General features: G+C 39.2%; 1 protein-coding gene across 2 annotated transcripts in view; it reads right to left on the reverse strand.

The window, feature by feature from the left end:
• GIPC2 (GIPC PDZ domain containing family member 2) overlaps positions 1-21587 on the reverse strand; it is a 26593-nt gene extending 5006 nt beyond the window's left edge. Inside the window, exons 1-5 of one of the 2 annotated variants that reach the window (XM_015636703.3) lie at positions 21276-21587; positions 13456-13641; positions 9807-9987; positions 6435-6544; positions 5648-5729 (exon numbers count right to left, since the gene is read on the reverse strand). In XM_015636703.3, coding sequence (XP_015492189.1) covers positions 5648-5729; positions 6435-6544; positions 9807-9987; positions 13456-13641; positions 21276-21515 — 799 coding nt within the window. In that variant the 5' untranslated portion in view covers positions 21516-21587. Of the gene's footprint in view, positions 1-5647; positions 5730-6434; positions 6545-9806; positions 9988-13455; positions 13642-13843; positions 13951-21275 lie in introns of those variants that run through there. The other variant, XM_015636705.3, reaches the window with a different exon arrangement.
• Between the last annotated feature and the right edge of the window lie 15 nt (positions 21588-21602).

Below are 21602 nucleotides of genomic sequence, written 5' to 3' on the forward strand. Positions count from 1 at the left end.
CCGGGCATCCCTCCTGCCCTGCCTGCCCCGAGCATCTCCGGGCATCCCTCTCCCCTGCCTGCCCAGCGCATCTCCGGGCATCCCTCTGCCCTGACTGCCCCGAGCATCCCTCCTGCCCTGTCTGCCCCGCGCATCTGTGCGCACTTGCGGCACCCCCGGGCTCTGCCAGAGCGCCAAGCCGAGCCCTGTTCACCACTTTGATGCACAAAGCTTCTCTGCCAGCCCGTGAAGGCGTTCCTGCTGCCCCGGGCGGCTGCCACAGCCGCGGGACGGCGTTCCCAGGGCGGCGCAGCTGTGCGGAACACGCCCGCTCACACAGCGACGTTCGCGATGCGGAATTCCCAGGAAATCAAATCCAGGTTCGAATCAAGTTCCCAGCCTACCGACTGCCAAGGCGTTTAGCAGACACTTGCCAGCTTGCAGAAAACTTTGCTGGCTCTCAGAGGGTGACAGCTTCTTGCCAAATTGTCTCCACTACCCCCACTTCTCCCCACTGCTTCTTGTAAGAGCTGCACAATAAGTGATTACAGGAATTTTATACCAATAGAATATTTTTCCACAGTCAAAACAGCCTCATTTGTTTTCAAATTTTCCTTTTTTTCATTTCACTTCAGGCAATGCTAATATCTGATTCATTTTTACATAAAAAGTTAAAAGTTCAGCCATCTTAAAAGTGGTGAAATGAATCAGAAGTCTCGTCAACTTTAACTGAGAAGTTAGTATCAGGCTTCCCAGAATATGAGCACAGTAATATGTTGGCTTTTCAAATCTAGCTCATTTAAAATAACTTCAAAGATCTTTCACAAAATTCTTATTTTTCACTTTTAATAGACCCACATGGGGCACAAGCCATGAAAGCTACCTCCTGCCTTCCATAATTATCTACCTTACATAGTGGTTTTGCCACATATATCCTATACTGTAACTTCTGAAAAAACTTTTTTCAGAAGTTCTGACAGAAGCCTCAATATTTATTTAGCTGTAATGCTATTAGAAGTTTTGCCTTCATCAAAAGGTAACAAATATTATTGTTCTGTCCTGTCACTCTAAAGCAGAAAATGAAGCATGGTATTGCAGTTTCCAGTATTTAATTTTACTTGGTTTAAGTTTCATGTTGAACATTGTAAGATCTGGTACTCAAGAACTATTAGAAATATCTCTTCTTTTTCCTTTTTCATAAAAACTAATTCTCCTTGAATTTTTTTTTTTGTTTGTTTAACTGGACTTTCTGCCCTTCCTTTTATCAAAAAAGTCCCATTATTCTTTCAGAGTAAATGAACAGCCATAAACAATATACCCCAGGATGTATGCAATAAAATCCTTTGGGAAAGGAAGTGTGGTGACAGAAGGAGAAGAAAACAACAGATTCAGGGAGAATATCACTTCCATTAAAGCGTTTAGAGATGAAAACATCTATTGAGTACTGGTGAATTGGATTTGCAAGCCAAGAGAAAAGCTTGGGTAACAAAAAAGTTTAAACCCGTAGAGATATTTTGACCAGATGGTAAGTTTGAAAAATGAAGTAAAAAATGGAGAAGTGGATTTTAATTTTTTTTTAAACAAAGAATATGCAAGGATATTTTAGCCTGATCTCAGTGATGGAAGGCTTTGAAACAGACCATCTTGTGAGTGATCACACAGGATGTACAGGACAAACAGGGGATCAGGTCTGGCCAGCATGGGCTTAGGAAAGGCAGGTCCTGCCTAACCAACCTGATCTCCTTTAAGACCAGGTGACCCACCCACAGGATGAGGGAAAGGCTGTGGATGTGCCTGCCTGGACTTCAGTAAAGCCTCTGATACCATTCCCCACACCTTTCTCCCAGAGAAGCTGGCAGCCCATTATGGATGCTAAAAGCAGGCAGGGAGCACAGAGCCTGTGTGAAACTAAGTCACACAGGCTTCTCACTCTGGCCTGGGAAAACATAAGGAGGAGTCCAAACAGTCCTTGGTAAAGGACAACAATCTGCAGGTGTTGTTTAGTCAAGGGGTGGTGTTCCACTTATGGTTTAATGTTGCTTTAATGACCAATGAGAGTTTTACCTCTCAGACCTTCTCAAATGTGTATAAAAGAAGATTAAGAATAGTAAACTCTGCTCTCTTGAACAATGCAGCTAAGAGTCAGTGTCATACTCCTCACCGTTCGTAATAAAGTGCAATAGCCCATGACTGCACCAGGGGATGTTCAGGTTGGACAGCAGGAAAAATTTCTTCACTGAAAGGGTGGTTAAGCATGGGAATGGGCTGCACAGGGAAGTGGTGGAGTCACCATGGCTGCAAGTATTCAAGAAATGACTGGGTGTGACACTCAGCCTGTGTTTAGTTGGCATGGTGGTGTTTGGTCAAAGGCTGGACTCAGTGATATTGGAGGTCCTTTCCAACCCTAATTATTCTATGATATGTCATGTCTGATAATATTAGAGAGAGCAACAGAAAGGAAATAATCATCCAAAAGTAGAAAAATAGAACAAAGAGGAACAAAATATTGGTGGATAAAGACAAAAGATGCTAAAAAAATATTTGCACAGGAAGTCTTTTTGTCATCATTTACAATCAGTAGCATTCTGGGGTTAGACCCAGTCTTCCTCCCACCCAGAATTTTTGGGATTAAATACCGTCCACAACAATTCAAGTCTTGCTGATTCAAAAAAAATAAATGCAAATATTTTTCAGTAACACTGTTTCCTGTGTCTCTCCTATTAATCAGCTGCTCAAATTCCTTTACCAGAAAGCACTCATAGAATTTAAAATAACCTGAATTATCTCTCAGCTGTGTATTTATATTTTAAAGAATACTGAAGTTAAGCCTTGGCCCAATTTCTAATGTGCCCATAAAATGGCTGAGGAAAACCTTTCCAGAGCCAACTGTCCTTTCTCTGGATTAACCCAGTTTTCAGTACAAAGGAGTAAGGAAGTAAAAAGGTAAAAATGCATCCAAAAGCAGGTATGTAAAAAAATTTTAAAACTTTGCCAGAAAAAAAGTGCATGCATTTTCTTTAACAATTTCCAAGTATTTGGGTCCAGCCTAGGGATTTGTGTGTAGATTTAGTCAGCCATTCTTGAAACTGTCAAGATACTTAACCATGCAAAAATTAAGGGCTTTATCTCACCTTTAATTCTGTCTGTAATTTAACATTCATTTTTCTTTTCTTTCTTTCTAACTTATGGCTTAAAATTGGGGCACTGTTTCAGAATTCAATCACACCATAGAAGTGACATTTTAATGGAGATGAAAGAGCAATATTAACTGACATCCAAAAATTCTGACAAACAGAAGTGCATGGAAGTGAGCAATGATTGAGATCTTAATCACTTGTCAGCTGCACATTGTGATGACTTGCATTTTTCAGCTAATCTGGCTTGAGTAATGAGTGAAATTTCCAGCTAAGTGGTGATTGGCATTCTCTGAATGAATCTTTTCCTCATATTTCATTTTCATGGGTGACTGATCACATCCAGTATGAGAAAAACTGACATGTGTTAATTGAACAGATTTGTGACAGGTGATTAGCTCTCCTTTCCTAAAGAATCCTAGAGCTGCTTAATTGTTTTAAAATAATAAGACTGGGGGGTTTGAGCCATCACTGTTGGCTGTTGACTCTCAGATTTGAACTTCAGGATATGGCTTCAAAGGCGCAAACCAAAGCTACACAAACTCTGTAGTCTTTGATTTCTGACAGCTTCTCTTGCTTTCACTACCTTTCAGGGAAGAAAAAAAAAGAGGTGAGGGACAAAACAACCACCTAGCTGGGAAGAAAAGAGCCTTTCTATGAAGAAAGACCTCTTCCTTCTTTGAGTATTCTTTTAAGGCTTTTTTTTTTTTCAGTTTCTGAACTACATACTCAGAGATGAAGGGTATTAGATCTTTTTGAGGGGAGAAAAACTCAAGGAATTCATGGGAAAACTCTACCAGGTGCTTGGCTATTAACTCAACCATATGTGTTGAAAGCTGAATTTCTCAGTCTACTGTGCAAGAGCCATCCTGTTTACAGTACTGAGAGCCAAAAACCCAGGGAACACCAGTTCCCACAGGACTGTTCCCATGGACACCAAAAGCAGACCACCTATAGCTGCTTATTCCTGTAGGGCAAGGAGCCTGGGGACCTTGGAAGTAACCTGCAAGGACAGGAGCTTCCAGAAGCCCAGTCTGAGCCAGGACTGCAACAGCTGCAGGACAAAAACAGCTCCCAGAGGGACAGCTGGCAGGGGACTCCAAGCTTTGAAGCCTGAGCCAGGAAGGGACTGAGGCGCAGAAGTTGCAGAAGTGATTTGGGACACGGAATCCTCCCTAACCTAAACATGGCTCAGCACCACACAAGCCTCCCAGGAGTGTAACACAGCAGCATCACAGAGTTGCTGGGAACAGAAATTTTGAGAACTTCCACTTTCATGGGAATAGGAAAGTTTAGATAGAACCTACAAAACAGAACTCGAGTTTTGGGCAGCTCTGACCTCTCTTCTATGACAGGAAGCCCACTTCTACCCTTAGGCTGAAGGACAAATATTGTTTCACCTACATTTTTTTTTCTGTGAAAAAACTAGTAGAATCTCCCAAACAGAGGCTTGCTGGTCGGAGCAGCCAACAAAGGCCTTTAGGCTACTCAGATAACCACCTTGTGTTCTCAATCCCCTGTTCTAACTGCTGCCCCTCCAGCCCCGATGCTTCACCCTCTGGAGCTTCATGACAGACCTATTTTCTCTTCTGCTTTGACTTCGCCACTTCTCTCTCATGAAAGTTTTCTTTTCAAGACAACTTTCCATTTAGCCTCTTCCTTCATTTTTCTTGGCTGATTCTTTTAAGTTATTACCCTAATAATAAATTCCTTCCTTTTTGTCTCAGTACCAGCATTTCCATGATATCCTAGGAGGACTACACCAGCCACAACAGGCTACAACAGCTGGATTGCAGCTTCTTCTCACACAAACAGAAATTCTTATTCCCTAAAAGAAAAGCAATAGCTGCAAGGACAAATTTGGTGCATTTTTAAGGAACTTATGACGCTGTGTTTAAGTAGTTAATTTCATTATAAATCAATGATTCTTATAACTAGTAAATATTCTGTAAGTTTTCTCATGTTTGGCAGAACACAGGTCTTAGAGATTTTGATAAATTTGTGTAATTATTCTGTCAGTTCCCTTGCTAAATAGTTGCTTATTCACTGATGAAGATCTCAGTTTCAAACCTTAGCAATCAACTTTGATGTGTCTATGCCAAGGGGCAAAAAAGCAAATAAACATACTTATCCTTAAGAATCCTTAACCACGGCACACACAAGATCCACTAGAAAATATATGCCAGAAAGAATACAGTGGTGACAGTTATAGCAAACAACTAAAAAATTCATGCAACAATGTACAGATAATGTTCAGAAAGAATAGTATAGTAGATAGACTATAGAGTCGATAGATTAATTACATCATAAGTAATGAGTAATAGATTGAGTCATTACATCATAAGGATTGAAGTGAGGGGGAGATTCTTTTATCAGACAAACACATCTGCAGAAATACAGGCAAGTTTTTCAGACTGCAGGCTGGACAAATTCTGCTTCACTTGCATCCAGAAACTAAAGTACTCAATAAATTTTAGACTACAGAAAATGAGAAATTATTTAATCTTGTAGTAATGTATCTGCTAAAAACTCACCTAATTCAGTATCTCTTATGCCCATGTATGTTTCAAGAAGCTCATCCACTTCTTTTATTGCTTTTTCTTCAGCTTCAGTTGGCTTTGTTGGAATAAAGGGAGAGAAGAGCAAAAGTATGATTATATCCATGCAGATTTCAAAATAACCAGCAATGTGCCAGTGATTATCCTTACTCTCATCTCAGCCACCAAGACTTACAAAATCTACAGGTAAAACACACTATTCCACTCTCTTTCCCTCTTCTCACAAACATGAGCTTTCCTCCTAATATCAAGCCACACACTTCACACACTCAAACTGAACAGGGGCCTTTTATCTCCTGACAACACAGATCTCCATCAAATCCTCATCAGCTTTAGAAGAGCCCAGAAGAAATAACATTTATTCACCAAACTCTAATCCTGGTTTTGCACAAATTCATATCAATGTATCTAATTAGCTTCTCCTAACAACAACCCTTTCACCAACCCCATACACTTCTGTGTCAGAAATGGAACAAATTCTTCACAACCATCCCATCTCTTTCCTCCCTCACTTCCCTCTTTTCAGCACTCCTTGGTTTAATCTACTTTAAATTCATCCATGTAATCTATAACATCTAAATATAGGTTCTCTGCTTTCAGGTTCTTCAGCCCCATCCTATCCCTGCTAGTCAGCTTTAGTTGTTCTCTTTAGTCCCACAAGCTTTGTACCATCCACATTTTTCCTTCCTACTTCTCAGCCTTGGGAAAGAATAAATCAGAAACTAGGTGATTAAACTGCTGAAGGGCATATACCACACCATACCATTTCCTCCACAGTAGCAGGGCCTTTGGTTCTCAGGCGAAGTGTTTCTCTCCCTTTGGAGATTTTAGCCTCTGACAGAGTTCTGCCTTTGGATCTTGGTTCCAGCCTTTCTAAAGACAAAAAAAAAAAAAAATCAAACAAAAATAAAATACCAAAAAAACCTACATACAACAGAATATGAGGTATCTGTTTTGGTTATTATGATATCTTCACATTTTATTCTAATCAAGATCTAGACTATGTAGAAATCTAATTATAAATTAACTATTCTAAGTACAGCTTTGCTGAAAATTTCTTGTTTTTAAATTCTAATATCTTCTCAATTGCACAGAGGCTAGGACTTCCATTGACCAATAAATCTAAGCAGGCCCATGGCATTCATTTCATATGTGAGCCTTGTGTAATTTTATTTCCCTATTCTACAGAAAAGTATTTATACCTTTATATTAAGATAGCGGCTGAAGTCACCAGCCAGCTGCTGATTTATTCTGATCTTTGTTTTCTCTGTTCAGACAGAACACAGAGCAGGTTTAGCATTGCAACATTTCTACCTTTCACTGATGCAATGGTGCAAACACTCCTGCTAAGCAGGTGTGATCAGCCACACTGAGCTGAACTAACAATTTGCTTATCAGCACTCAGGGAGGTGAAGTGGCCATAAGCATTGCTGCAGGAGGTTTTCCACTGGTTTCACCAAAATCATTTCACAGCTGATAAATCTCTAGAAGAGTATCTGGTTTTCACTAAGTTTCCTTTACCTGAATTTAGCCTTTCCTGTTGAATCCTGGGTAAGGGCACCCCAGTTAGTAAACGGAGCATGGAATCATTTAAGGTTTCTTGTTCCAGGATGCAATTGTACATTCAAAAGTGGCAGGGCTTTAATTTACCTGACATGGGAGTTACATAGTGAATCTGGAAAGTGCTAGAAGTGAGGAGACAATTTTGCAGAACTGCTTTTAATTGTCCTGTTTTCTCCAGCAGATTATTCCTCCTCCTAACAACAGACCTTTCTAATAAGCTCTTCTTGAATACAATAATTTAACATACTATATTAACTTTGCTTAGATAGATTTCACCTCATCATTCTTGCATAAGTAGTCACAAACCCAGATTATTATGCTGAACACGTCTTGAAAAGTAAATTTTATTCACTTTTATAATACAAATAGGTATGTCATAGTCTCATGTATTATATATATCTTATATATCACTTACATATATCCTATACTTAGGAACAACACTTTTTCTTAATCCTTTTATTACTTCAAGAACAGTTTAAAACATCCTTAAGATTGTCATCATTCCTGCTAGACTAGTTTCAAAAAGTCATTCCTGAAAAAAACCCCGTATTTTTCAAATTCTGTCACCATTATCACCCTAAAACTCATGATTTGACAAAACCTTTATTTGCAGTACTTCAGACCAAAACACTCTGGCTATCACAGAAACTATTTTTCATGTTCACATAATTAAAAAGCAGCATTTGTGTTACACTGCCTTTACTTTGTTTCTATTAATTTTTCACAATTCACAGAGCTTGTGACTGGTACAAATCTTTAATTCTATGCTACCAGCCTTGTCTAGAGTAGCTGAGACAGACTGTGTGTCCATGGTAGAAGGATGTCCAACCAGTATATTTTACTTATTTCACATTCTGCTGAGAGGAAGAAAAATAAAAATAATCTCACACAGAGGCTTGTCTCTTATTTCTGTACCCTCATCAAATTCTGTTGAAATTAACGGGAATTCAGCACCTACTTGTCCAGCAGGATCTGAATCTCGTCTGTCATCTCCTCTGGGGCTATTCTTAGAGTTATTCATTATCTTTGTGCCTGAAGCCTAAACTGTACCTAAGGCTAAAGGACATTTTAACCTACTGAGCACTGGAACTTGCAAGTTAATTTCTGTAGGGTAAAAAAAACCACATATCTTCCAAAAATCTCTCCACAAAGTTCTGGTTGCCCCTTAAATCAGTGTTAGAAAAAAGGTATTGCTGTGAAATTAATGCATTTCCTCCTCTACATCATAGGCAAAAAAATGCCTTAGTCACCTGACTAAAGTAAATACTGTTAAATTATGGCTGAAGTCATCAATCAAATGCTGATTAACCCTGCTCTTTACAGACTGTGTAACACTTCAGCACTGAACACAAATTATAGGCCCATGTTAAAAAAGGGTATTTCTGCATTACTAATTGTGATAGACAACATATGCAATTCTTTAGCATAATGTATAATATACACATTTACTTAACAGTAGTACCAACATATATACAAATGCACTAGAGATCAACTCATAACTCATTCTTCACAGAAGCACCAAAGCAAAAAGAAATCTCTGCATTTCTCTCATTTTCAATTTCTGCTGCTATTCTGACACCAAGTGTCGAGATTGGTGTATGACAGTAGCTGTAAACTACTAACATATAAAAAAGTTTTTGAAAAATAAACATTTAAAATTTTTGCTGTTGTAGTGAAGACAGTGTTATTGAATTGACTGCACTGCAGGCATGCAGAAGGCTTCATACAAATTTATGATTTAGCACTATTTTGAAGTTTTTATTACAGGAAAATGCTACATGTTTTGGGGAGGGGATCCAAAAAATTGAGATAGTAAAAGTTATAACTCAGTCTCTATTTTGACTGCCAGAGCAAAACTTCCCTTGTTTGTTATCTACATAGATAGAATCAAATATATACAAGAATTAACAGTAGGAATGCATTCATCCTATTTAAGCAGACTTGCTCATAGCATGCAGGTGGCAAGTAGAGACAGAGCTTTGCAATTCTGCTTCCTTCCAATTCTGAGTACACCTGCTGCATGATTGGAGATCCACAGAAAGGCTGGGGAGGGGGAGAGGGAGAACAGGCAGGCAGGAGGCAGCAAAGGAAGTGCTCTGGGGAATCCCAGAGAGTGTTTGCTGCAGACTCCTTCTGCATTAGAGAGCACAGACCCCAGTAAAGGGTACAGAAATAGAAAAGTCTGACACAGAACAACAGAGATTATGAATCAATCGAGGAAAAAACAAATTTTGATGATCAGGACATTAGTGAAGTGATCAATCCTTTAAAACCATACCCATGAAACAATTGCTGTACTTATTTTGCAAAATCATGTAGTGGCAAAAGAGACTAAGACTCAGGCTGAGGTAATCCACACCAGGATGACAACTGCTGGAGAAAGATGGAAGAAAATCCATTCATAAATCTTCCACTTCAAAGAAAAAAAACTAAATGTGCTTTCTAGTAGTCATTACGTTACCTTAGGTGGGCAACTGGTTGCATTCTGAAAACAAACTCGCAATGTAATGCAATGTTGGGATTTTACTATCAAGGTATTTTACTGAATAAGGTGGACAGTCAGGTGACTCACCAAATGCTTTCAAAGGCTCTACCAACTCCAGCTTAAATTTCTGACCTTTCTTCAGATCTTTTAGCATTTTGGCAACTTCATAATGCCGAAACTCTGACACATTTTTTCCATTTATGGTCTCTATATGATCACCCACGCAGACGGTTTTGGTTTGGTCCATAAGGCTGCCTTCTTTGATTCGCTGTTGTTTCAAAAAAACACACCACCAGAATTAGAAACATTTCTTTAAAAGGGCTTTTTTTTTCATTTTTAAGATAGTTTTTAAGAGGTGACATCACAGTTTCAAGAATGTCAGTTAACAATATTAATAATACTGAGCTGCTTATTCCAGCAGTGTGTTTTGTCTATAAGATTATCATAAAATCTATTTTGAAAAGCGTTATTTTTCAAACAAAATATTTTAATATGCATTAAATATAAAATCATCCAGAGAAAAAAAACAGAATGCAACCTTACTTCAGAAATTAGGGTTCTGAATAACCTATTATTTTTTGTGCTTTAAAACTGATCACAGATATCCCAGTAATTTGAATGTTTATTCAAGTTTTGGGGTTTTTTTTTTTATTTAATGGCTGGATAAGTAAGGTCTGATAGGAACAGAATTTTTCTCAAGTATGGTCCAGGGACTTAAAAATATATTATATAGTAAAAAATTACATATTGTAAAAGGCTGATCTTAATAAGACCCAACCCCAGTGGTGAAACAACTATTTTCTTCATCAAGCCGTACAGCTTTGATATTAAAGGATTTCCTCTGAAATAATAAAGAAGAAGAAAATCTTCTAACTGACATCTCACGGAAAATACAAATAGTTTCAAGGCCATAACAGAAATTACAGCTTTTATGAAGTGTAATTTAAAAAGTATGGGGAAAAACCTTTAAAATATCTTTATGATTTATCACACTTCAAATTTCAGTGATTCTGTTTATTGTTTTACATACTGTCATATTTGTTCATCGTGTGCATACATCACGTAAGCCATTATTATACGGTTATTGAATAGAGAAGCTATGACACAGTAAAATATCTCATATTTTGCAGATACAAGTTTCATCCTAACCTGTTCCTGAATAACAATCTTTGCAATGAAGGCTGACATGGTTCAGGCTAACTTTGCATGACATAACAGTGAGACAAGGCAGATAAACACGTTGCCACCTCCCCCTGTGACAGCCAGCCTGGCTGCACAATCCTCCCAGCAGCTGCTCCCAGCCCCTGCGCACGGCTGAGCCCACACATGTGCCTCCATCTGAGAGTCAGTGGGAAGTGTGAGAGTGCTCACTGTCCTATAGTGCACTGCAATGCTTTTAAGCTTCAGGCTGAATTTAACTCCTTCTAGCACCAAACAGAAGCCTTGTGGTGAATACAGACATGGGTATCATACACAGCAGAAACGAAATGTGCCAAACACGTTTCTGTTACCAGGACTCGAAACCTGTCCCACTTGGCTTCAATTAATGTTTAGTTTACATGTTGAATATTCATTTAGCTTTTCTCCTGCACTTGGATTCCAGAATTAAAACTATTTAAATAATATTCACTGGCTGCTATTTGTGCCACTTTTTATCATCACTCCAACTGACTGAGACAGTTGAGCTACATTGTCACAGTAATTAAGATGCAATTGCCTGTATTTCAAGTGTTCTACAGTCCATTGAGAAGCTATGAGGATCTGTACTTCCTATGAAATGCCTACTCCATTTGATAATGTCTCCTTGTACACCTCTCAGTCATAGTTCAAGTTCTACAGCTGTTCTTTGAATGCTAATTTGTCTCCATAATACTTTTTCTCACCTGCCCATGTACCCCAAAAATAAATCTGTGAAAGCAGAACTACACCAGGTTTTATTCTTGCTAAGGCAAAACAAGATTAAATTTCACAGGAAAAAACCCTGAAGTACAGTGTCAGGTTTAAAATTGGTTAGGTTACCACATCAAATCTAGAAACCTCCCTGTTATTCAAAAAGCAGTAAAATAACTATAACCCATCTCAAACTCCAACAACCCACCAATCAGTAAATTTAGTATTAATTTTTAATTAAGAATGGGACATAGTTACAAATTTTCAAGGAAAATATATGTATATAAGCAAAAACAATTTTATAAAACTTTACAGACAGTCTCTGCTTAGTCATTTACCTAGACAAAAAAGTAAAAAAAAGATGCAGGTTTTATTTCTGTATATGTATTTTCTATGCTGGTTTAAAAGACCCATTAGCTAAATCTGCAACAACAACAAACAAAATAAGTTCCTAGAGACTCCTTAAAATTGATGCATTCTCATGAAGATTGCACCATTTTCATTACAGTGCTTACTATTAGACCAATACAAGGAAAAATATATTTTTGCTCAGAGGAGTTTTATACAATTTACTGGAAATTCAGCTCGTCTGGCTAATGTTGTGAGGGTTTTCCAGTGTGCTCCAATTGTGCAGTAGTCTATGTAGAGGGCTGTTCTCTTTGCCTGTTACCAGCCAAGCACAAAGGGAGTGTCACTGCACACTGCTGCACTCGTGAACTCTGCTCACTGAAGCACTGCTTTCAATGCCTTCTTTTAAAATGCCACATGAGCTGCAGCATGACTGAATGCTATGGGCTATATAGATGCCATCATTAGAAATTCACACTTTTTTGTCTATAAACATAAAAGGCTGTGATTTTGCCAAAATGCTGAGTGAAACCTTCACTGCATCTTGACTTTCATAAACATGAATACAGTCACATCTTTCCACATCAAAGACAAGCAAACCGATTTCGAAACCGTGTCTTGTTTTGTAGCCATGGTAGCTAAGGAACGAACAGAAAATACAACCTCTCCATACAAGAAGCTCTGTTTACAATGAGAACAGTGATTGGGGCAGCAGTAATCAAAGATAATTGCTAATGCCTCACTAATAATGGGTAATTGGAGTATATTAGGGCAAAGAATCTCAAAAAGGCAGAAAATGTGATTAAGGTTCCTAATACCTAGTCTAACAAGAAGGGCAGCATCATTTCCTCAGTCTCTACTTGTCTCAAAATATACTGCCTCTAGGTCACATAGAAGAGGAGAAGGAAAGCAATTATGATTAATATATTGTGTATGTTACTGCCCATACTTGCTACCCAAGTTAATTGTGGTAAATTGTGTTAATCCATATCCTTGTAATTCACCCTAAGGCAACAGTACTGGAAAGCTGAAAAACCACTATACTTGCCCCTGCCCTTGTACAGCACAAAGGCTTCTGCCCTGGGAACAGCCAGAGACTGAAAGAATATGATCTCATTATCACATGAGAGACAGAAGTTCTATAAGCATCTAATAAATGACATCAGAAAAGCAGTTTAAAACAGGAGGGGGCAGATGCAAGCAGTATCTAACACCTACCACCTCAGGGTAGCTCGGGAGATACAATGGTCTCATTGTAAAGCTGATACACGTTACAGAAGCAATGAACAAATGAACTGATTTTGAATGACATGCAGTACAGATTAGATGAACTAATTTTGAATTATGTACCTAAAGAAAAGCAATTTTATTCTTTACTTAACGTATATATGATAATAAAAGATTTTATAATCCTAAAGGATCATTAAACCAATAATTAACCTATTATAGTAACAGGAACTTCTATAGAACAAAGTATTTCATTGGTAATTAAGTTTACCTTTATAAAAGCACAGCCAGTTCCGTTGTCTGTAATGGTAAGCCCCAGCATATCATCAGTTTTAAGAACTTCCACTTCCTTTCGTTGTCCTTTCACATGGGCAAATATGAAATCTTCAAGGCCAATTTGTGCACCTAAGAGCTTGTCCATATCAACTTTATGAGTGTTCAAAGTGCAAAACATGATCTGTGCAGAAGGAAAGCAAACACATTAACAGTGCATTAGATTTGGTGAGCTTGATAGGAAGCTAAAATGAGAGCACAGTTCAGGCCCCTGTGACAGGTCCATAGCTAAAATGATCCCATTTCCTCTCCAGCTGTCTCACATCCACACACAGCAGCTCAAAGTGCAGGTAAGAGCTGGCAGGGAACTTAAGAAAGAGACCTACCTGTGTGAGCAACCTCTCAAGGGCTGTCCCAGCACACCAGCCCTGAGAGAGGCATCTTGAGCTGGTACAGCTTGCACCAGAGGTCAGAGTAAGCAAACACAAGAGCCATCACCATCTTTAGCTTCATCATTCAGCCACTTCAAATTCTGCAGGATTCAAAGATCATTAGGGACTACTTTAAAACTTGATTGGTTGGAAGCAGTTTAATGGGGAAAAAAAAAAAAAGAGAGAGAGCTTATAAAAACAAAAGTCATGAGAGGGCATGAAATGCTTTGTATTGCTCCATGTGTTCCCTCAGTAGCTCAGAACACATTGTCTCCAATGGGCTTGCTTAGTTCCTATCCTTTCCCAGCATGTGTTTGGATCACTGCTGTTCCAGTAAAAGCAAGGCTTACTAAAAAGGTCAAATTGCTTCTTTATAAATCAGATTTTCTGAGGGATTTCCCTTCAGTACTGGATATCAGGCAGTCCTTTTTCTCCCTACACTTATGCCAGTTCTTCAGCAGGGAGGTTTCTTGTCCTGGGCAGAGGCAGGGTGAGAGTAATCCATCTGTACCACCTGGGCACAGAGATGCTTTTTCCCACCATGGAGCTGCATGAAGGAATTTGGCCAAGCCCAGCATGCCCCATCACAATGACACGTGCCCAAACCCTTCCAAGCTGCAGCAGGGGAGGAGTAAGGGCCAAGGGAACCACACAGTTTCCTCCTGGGCAGCACCAGAGAGCACAGGGCAGCAGGCAAACCTGAGAAACTCTGCACTCCAAGAGAAACTTGGAGAATCCCTAAAATCCACCTCACTGAGGCAAAGACACTCACAAGCCTTTTCCTTCCTTCTGGCATCACTAGATGAAAGCAGAAAAATTGAAATGAAAGTCACCAACCTGTTTAAATTGATTCCAGGTCAAACAAAGAGTGGATACTTTTACTAATGTATTTCACAGAGAGCATTCAAGTTTCTGGAGCTTTCTAGAACTTAGAATCTGTAAATACAGGGATTTTAATCTTAGAAGACTAAAAGCTAATAGAGAGATTGTGTTTCCTGATGAAGGTCTTGTTTAGTTGTTTTTAAAAAACAACACAAACAAAAAACCCCCACCAAACAGCCTTGCTTCAATGGCTACTTGTTTATTTCATCTAATCCATCAAACATCCACTGCAATCTAACACCTTATTTAACAATGAAAGTTGTAACAGCACACCCTTAACAGACATTAGTTTTATTTGCTCAGGTAATGCAAACGTTTTCAGTTAAACAGTACTCTAGATATAACAACACCTAGATAAACTGGTTTTAAGTAGAAAATTTAATTTTATTTTACCATTATTAATAACAATAACTTCTAATGACTAGCTCTTTCTCTAAACCAAAAAAATTAAAACAGATTATATCAAGATCACATACACATTTTCAGCTCTCTCAAGCTACAAAACTTCACCAGTTTAAAACCAACTCAGTTCTCTGTTCATTGTTCCTGCAATGAATAAGCACTATCTTTACATTTTAGACATTAGCATCCTTCATCTGACCTTGTCAAACAGACAATCTAGTAAATACTGTCACACCTTTGAATAGAAAAAATTGGCAACAGAGCAGAAATGTGATATTTAGAAACTTGATCCAGAGTTTCTCTTTATAGATCTTCATCTGGATGGCATTCCTACTACAGCCTATAAGTCTGTAGAATTTTTTGTGAGTCAGTTCCGTGCTAACCACAAGGCTGAGAGAGCATCAGCCAGTCAAAAATAAAACTTAAATCATTCTTCTCTTTAGTTAACAACAGCTTTTTCTCAGAACAGATATATGCAAAGAGTAATGTACTAAAGATGTATCTACCCAGAAAGATATACCACTACACCATCTACTAGTTATAGCATAGCTTTATTTGTACACAACTGAGACCTATCAATTCAAAAATGGTATTTTGTCATAGATTTTAAGTAAGTTTAATATTGCTACCTAATGACAGATTATATACTCAAATGCTCAGATGATGGCTTCCACTCAAATAAACTTTTGAGTATTTTTAATAGTAATTTTATTATTCAAAAATGAAGCAAGAAAAAAATTTAATGTGCAATTCTCATTGTTAAGTCTTTTCTGTCCTTACTCTAAACCTTCATAGGCATTTGGTCTTTAATTCAGCATACCAGTGCTGTGATTTATAATATCACAAGCAATACAATACAATAGCAAGATATTGTGAACCAGAACTCCTACATCAGTCACAAAGTATCTGGAATAACCCCTTCACCAAGAGCAGCACTCAGAACAAGGACTGACACCATGTCACTGGGCACTAGGGGCTTATGCACAACTTTATAAAATAGATTTGTCTAATAAGATTACTAACAGATTATTCTCTGCACCCATATTTTCAATTGGAAGAGACCACATTAGCCAACAAAACCAGGGCTTTACCATGTGTTATATAAATAAATGATATTAGCTAAGAAAAAGAGGGTAACTTGGTGTGTTATATAAAGTATATATGCAGTACCATATTGCATGTTCTATACATTAATTATTTTCTCATCTCCCATATTAAGCTGACACCTTGAGAAGAACTCAATAATAAGTTGATTGATAGATTACACACTCAGAAGCTATTGAAAATGTATTTTAAAAATCTCAGAAAACTTTACATAGATCATAATCACTTTCTGTTTAAGAGGTAGGGAACTGGGAATTTTAATTCTGAGCAAGATGTAACACCCACTGACATATTTCCCTTTTTATGTGTAGATCTCATCATATCAAGAAATCACCAACGCATTTTCTAGTTACCTTACTCACTTTATCTTCTCTGAGGAAAATGTGGGAGCCTTGGTCAGCTTCAGCAACAGGAAGAGTAACCAGCTCCTCCATCTTCTAGTGTGCTTTTGGTACTGTCAGGTATTCAACCTGTCAATACATTCAGTCTTATAAAATTCAGTGTTTTGCTGTTTGTTTTGGGATTTGGTTGGGGTTTTTTTGTTTGGGTTTTTTTGTTGTTGTTTTGGGTTTGTTTTTTTGTACAAGTATTAGAGTGTAAGTTCTTCCATCCAATTATTTCCATACTAACATTTCAAATACTTTCAATTAAAGCATTTGAAAAAGACACAGCAAGTATCACATGCAATACGGGTGTGACATTTAAGCACTGCTAAGGGAAACAGCAAGCAAACAATTCTTGCCATAGGGTTGGGAGGAGGTGTTTTGTAGGGAGTGTTAAATTTGCTCACTTAAAGTATTCAATCTGTAGGCGTGATTGTGAGCAATTTGTTTCAACAGATAAGCGTAACAATAAAACTTCCAACATGTTAGTGATGAGGATTTCACAAGCTGACTCTTTCCTCTAAAACACACTTCAGATTTTTTTATTGTTAAAAGGACAGTTTTGTTCAGAAACACAAGTTTCAGCAGTAGTTTATTTGTCAGTAGTTTTTCATAAAAGAAGAGGTTTAAATCAAATACTTCTAAGAATGTTTAATGTGGCACAGCCTCACCGTAAAGCTGACTGTTTAGCCTGAGGAGGCAAGGCCTGTGGAACAGCCCACACACAAGCTCAGCAGCTGAACTCTTGTTACTGGAAAGAGGCATTTCTGCCCTTACTGCTTCCAGAAATGTCTTTCTTTTTCCTGAATCACCCTTGTGATGCAAAATTCCTTCCACTGTGAAAGAAACCCCAGCCTCCAAGAGCTCTGGACCAACACAGTCATTGAGCATTGCACTTAGTTCACCAGCCCTACCACATTTCACCTTTCAAATCAAACAGAATAATCAAAAGTGCAAATTGCAAGTAGACAAATAAAAAGTCCATACAGCTTCTATGGGTTACCTTCTCATCTGATGAAGAAATAGCCCTGCTACAGCTGAACTTTAATATCCACGTTCTCAGTGCCTGATTAGCTACTCTGAATACTTTAAAGCCCTACCATGTGCTCTCACAGGAGCACACCACCACCAAACACTTTAACAGACCCACATTGTCCTTCAGTCAGTGCTCATTTATTTATCATACAGGCTGCACTCAGCACTTTCACCCTCACGGGGAACACAACATTCCCTGCTACATTCCCAATAGTAATAGTGGAGCAGTAATTCTAGAAGACCAAAGCTACACATACTTCTTCCAACTACTTTTCCTACTTCAACCTCCATAGAAAGACTAGGGGGAGATATTTCTATTATTTATGCAAATAGGAACATACACGTAACTGTGCGTGGGTTGTGTTGTTAGTTAAGGATTGCATATATCTACCTATATTTTTTTTAGCTCTATGCTTTCTTGTTGAAAGCCTGTTTAAGCAATCAAGGTAAAAGTCAAGAATAATGTGATCTACCTCAAACAACACTCATAATAATGATGCTGGAAATTACACAACTTTTACATTCTTTTACTTAACTTTAGTCAGGGATTTGCTCTCCTTTGCCTAAGGGGAAGGGAATTGAAGTTTCTCTTTACAAGACTCTTCGGGGTTTAAAATTTAAAATGTTAACATCCACAGATTGGGAGTAGCCAGAAGATACACAGGAGATAAGTGAACATTAAGGGCCATTACCCCTGAACATCACCCCCTGGTGTGGCCAGAGACACCCGGTCTGGGAAAAGACTAATAAGAGAACTGAAGAATGAGAACCAAATTAGCATAGAAGGCAAAGGGATCAATAACCAATAGGAGATCGAATACTAAGAATTGCGTGATTTAAGACCATTGAACAAGAATTTCTTTGGGTTTTGTCTGTATAAAAGTGTGAAAAGTTCTGTTAAGGAAATATGCATGATGGAATGATTTTCACTGCACAGCCCAGGCTTGTGTGGATGAATTTCTATTGCACATTCTGGCCAGAATCAAGTAATGCATTAATTCTCTAACATAAAAAATGTTGGAGATTTTGTTTTTCCCACAGTTTTGGTGACAATGGCACAGGCAATCTATTGCTAGAAGCCATATTCACACACCCCTGTAGAAAGAACAGTCACATTGGACAGAGAAAAGAAATGCTGGATGAGGGAAAAGTCAGAGGCAGGCAGAAAGGGAGGCTTCTGCCTATCCCTCAGCTCAAAAGGAGTAACAGATATATTCACCTAGGAAGATGGGTGAAGAATAAAATACCTACAAGAAAGGATGAGTACAGGAAAAGCCTCAAAAGCTGCTGTTATGTCTCAGTCTTTCATAGATACCTCGCAAACATCCCCTTTGAAGCTATACCCATCTTGTCCTGTCCCCATCCTACCCTACTCATGAGCCAGGTCTGCACAGAAGTTTCTGTCAGTGTCTGCCCAACAAACACTGTGTTTTATACAAACTTCTCTCTGTCACTGTTGGCAGTCAATCACAGAACCTGGAAAGGATTCTCCAGCAGAAGCTAAACTCGGCTGGTCCTGAGAGATGTGATCCAAGGAGGAAAAGAAGTGCTGTAACCATGTGGAGTCAAAAGGAGAAGTGGCAGATTACAACTCATTCAGAATCATATTAAAACACTTAGGCAGGAATTTATCCAAGAATCCACACTCTTGCCTACCCTACAGTAAACTCACATATCATATTAAATGTATTCATTTCTGCAAAAGGTATCTGAATGTTCTCTACACAAAGTCTTCCCCTCCACTCCCCCCGACTATTTTCCAGCTCAGCCACTACAGAGTAGAGATCTCTGTGATAGGACCTGTTTCCAAAGGCAGTATCACGCTGCCCACAGGCTTCCGCAGAGCTGGGTCACTGAAACTTTCCTAGACAGGTAACACCTACAAACGGCATTTGAGTACCTCAAAGTCTTTCAGCTTGCTGAGATGTACCTTCTGGCATTATTCTTTACACTAGATTATCTGTCCAAAAGCAATTTAAATGAATACATAATACCATTTGAAATAAATTCACATTTCTTGACTGTTCACTGATATATCTTGCCTCTCTACCAAAATTCTGTTACATGACTCTCTGGTCCAAATTTTTCACTCTGTTATGCCACCTTTACAACAGGTGTTTTTGTTCACAATTTTTACTTCGTACAACTTCCTTAAAGTAAAAGAATAATAAAAAAAGAGTAAAAGATTTTAAGTTCAGTGCCTCCAGCAATAATTCTCTATCCATTTTTATCAACAAGACACACACAAAAAAATATTAAGGAATGGAACATTAAGGAGAAAAAGAAAATAAGAAACTTCCCTAGTCTGGCACAAGGCTGGCAATATATGCCCATGATATGTGGTGCTTCCTCTAAAACCTCTGAGGGTGTCAGATTATACATCCAGCAGGAGAAACAAGAGCGCACCATTCATACAAAATTAAATTTCTCCATGAAAGCTGTTCTTTCTCAAGTCAGTGGAGCCAAAAGTTCAACAGTGAAAGGAAGAAAACTAAAATAGAAGACAATCTGGTAATTATGAGAACTTGAGAATAAAAGGCGCAACTGAGATGGAACAGAACAAAAGGGGAACAGCAGCTCAGGATGAAAAGAAAACAAAGGCGCAGGAGGTCAGAAAGCGGCTGGGAAGGGCTGAGATGTGGATGTATTGCCTCTTAATTACTTAATGCAATAGTGACAGGTTAAACTGTATTCACTGCTACTGCCACTTCCCTTTACAGTTTACTGTTTGAAATGCTATGTCAGGCCACAGTAAACTCTCAGAACAAAGCCTGTCGTAGTAGTAGTCTTTACAACTTTAAAAAAAGTAATCTACAAAGAAGAAAACAAGTAAAGCTGTACAGCCACACGTAGGCATAATGAAATGTTAGCCCTCTGTTTCAACTTGCCACTCAGAGGTTAAGGTTCACAGAACCACATAGGAAGAACTTGATATGGCCACTACCTTTTAACTAAGAGAAAACAATGCATTTACAAACACAAATGAATCATTATCCAAACAAATGTTTAGAACGTGGCTCAGAAAAAAAAAAAAAAAAAAAAAGATCAAAAAGGCAGCAGAACTTAAAAAAGAATCCTGTTACAGACTTAAATAACTCCCATTTGAACTGTGAGCCTTTTAAAAATAATTACCTGATAAAGCAGAAAACTTTCCAAACATCACTTTTCGGCTGAAATGTTAAAATGTAGTCCTATTCAGGGCATTTATACCACATCCCCTCCCCTTCCCTGCCTTCATTCTGGGCATTTAGCCTCATAAATCAAGTTGTCCCTTTTTTAACTGGAATGAAGCAGTGCCTAAGAGCTGTGTCAAACAGCAGCTGGCAACAGGTCAAGCGAGACACTGGTGTTTCGGTCAAGAGGACCATCGTTTTTACCATGCAAGAGTTAAATGCAATCACACTTCTGTTTTTTCCCGTACGGTAACGCTCACTTGGAATAGCAAAGGGAGTTTTTTTTCTCCCAAGAAGTGTAAAGCAAGCACGTCCGCACAAGCCCGTGCCGGAGGATGCCGTGGGGCAGGGCGGTGGGAAGAGCCCCGGAGGCCCGGCGGGACGCGGCCGCGGCGGTGCCGGCCCTACCTGTGCGGGGTGGATGCCGAAGACCTCGCCGATGCGGGCGTACAGCTCGCGGGCGCTGCCGAAGCCCTCCACGCGGCCCGTGGGGCTGCCGTGCGCCAGCTGCGTGTGGAACTGCAGCCGCGACGCGCCGGCCGACGGCGCCGGGGCCGCCGCGGGGGCCGGGGCCGCCGCCTCGCTCTCCACCAGCTTGAAGGTCTCCTTGGACTTGTCCTTCTTCTTGCTCCTCAGCCCCAGCGGCATCTTCCGCGCCGGGCCCGGGCTCCTGCGGCCGCCGCCGCCCGCGCTGGACTCTGCCCCCGGTACGGCACCGCCCCGGCCCCGCGGCCA

The sequence above is a fragment of the Parus major genome, chromosome 8 (genome assembly GCF_001522545.3).
Source record: "Parus major isolate Abel chromosome 8, Parus_major1.1, whole genome shotgun sequence".
Taxonomy (NCBI): Eukaryota; Metazoa; Chordata; class Aves; order Passeriformes; family Paridae; genus Parus; species Parus major.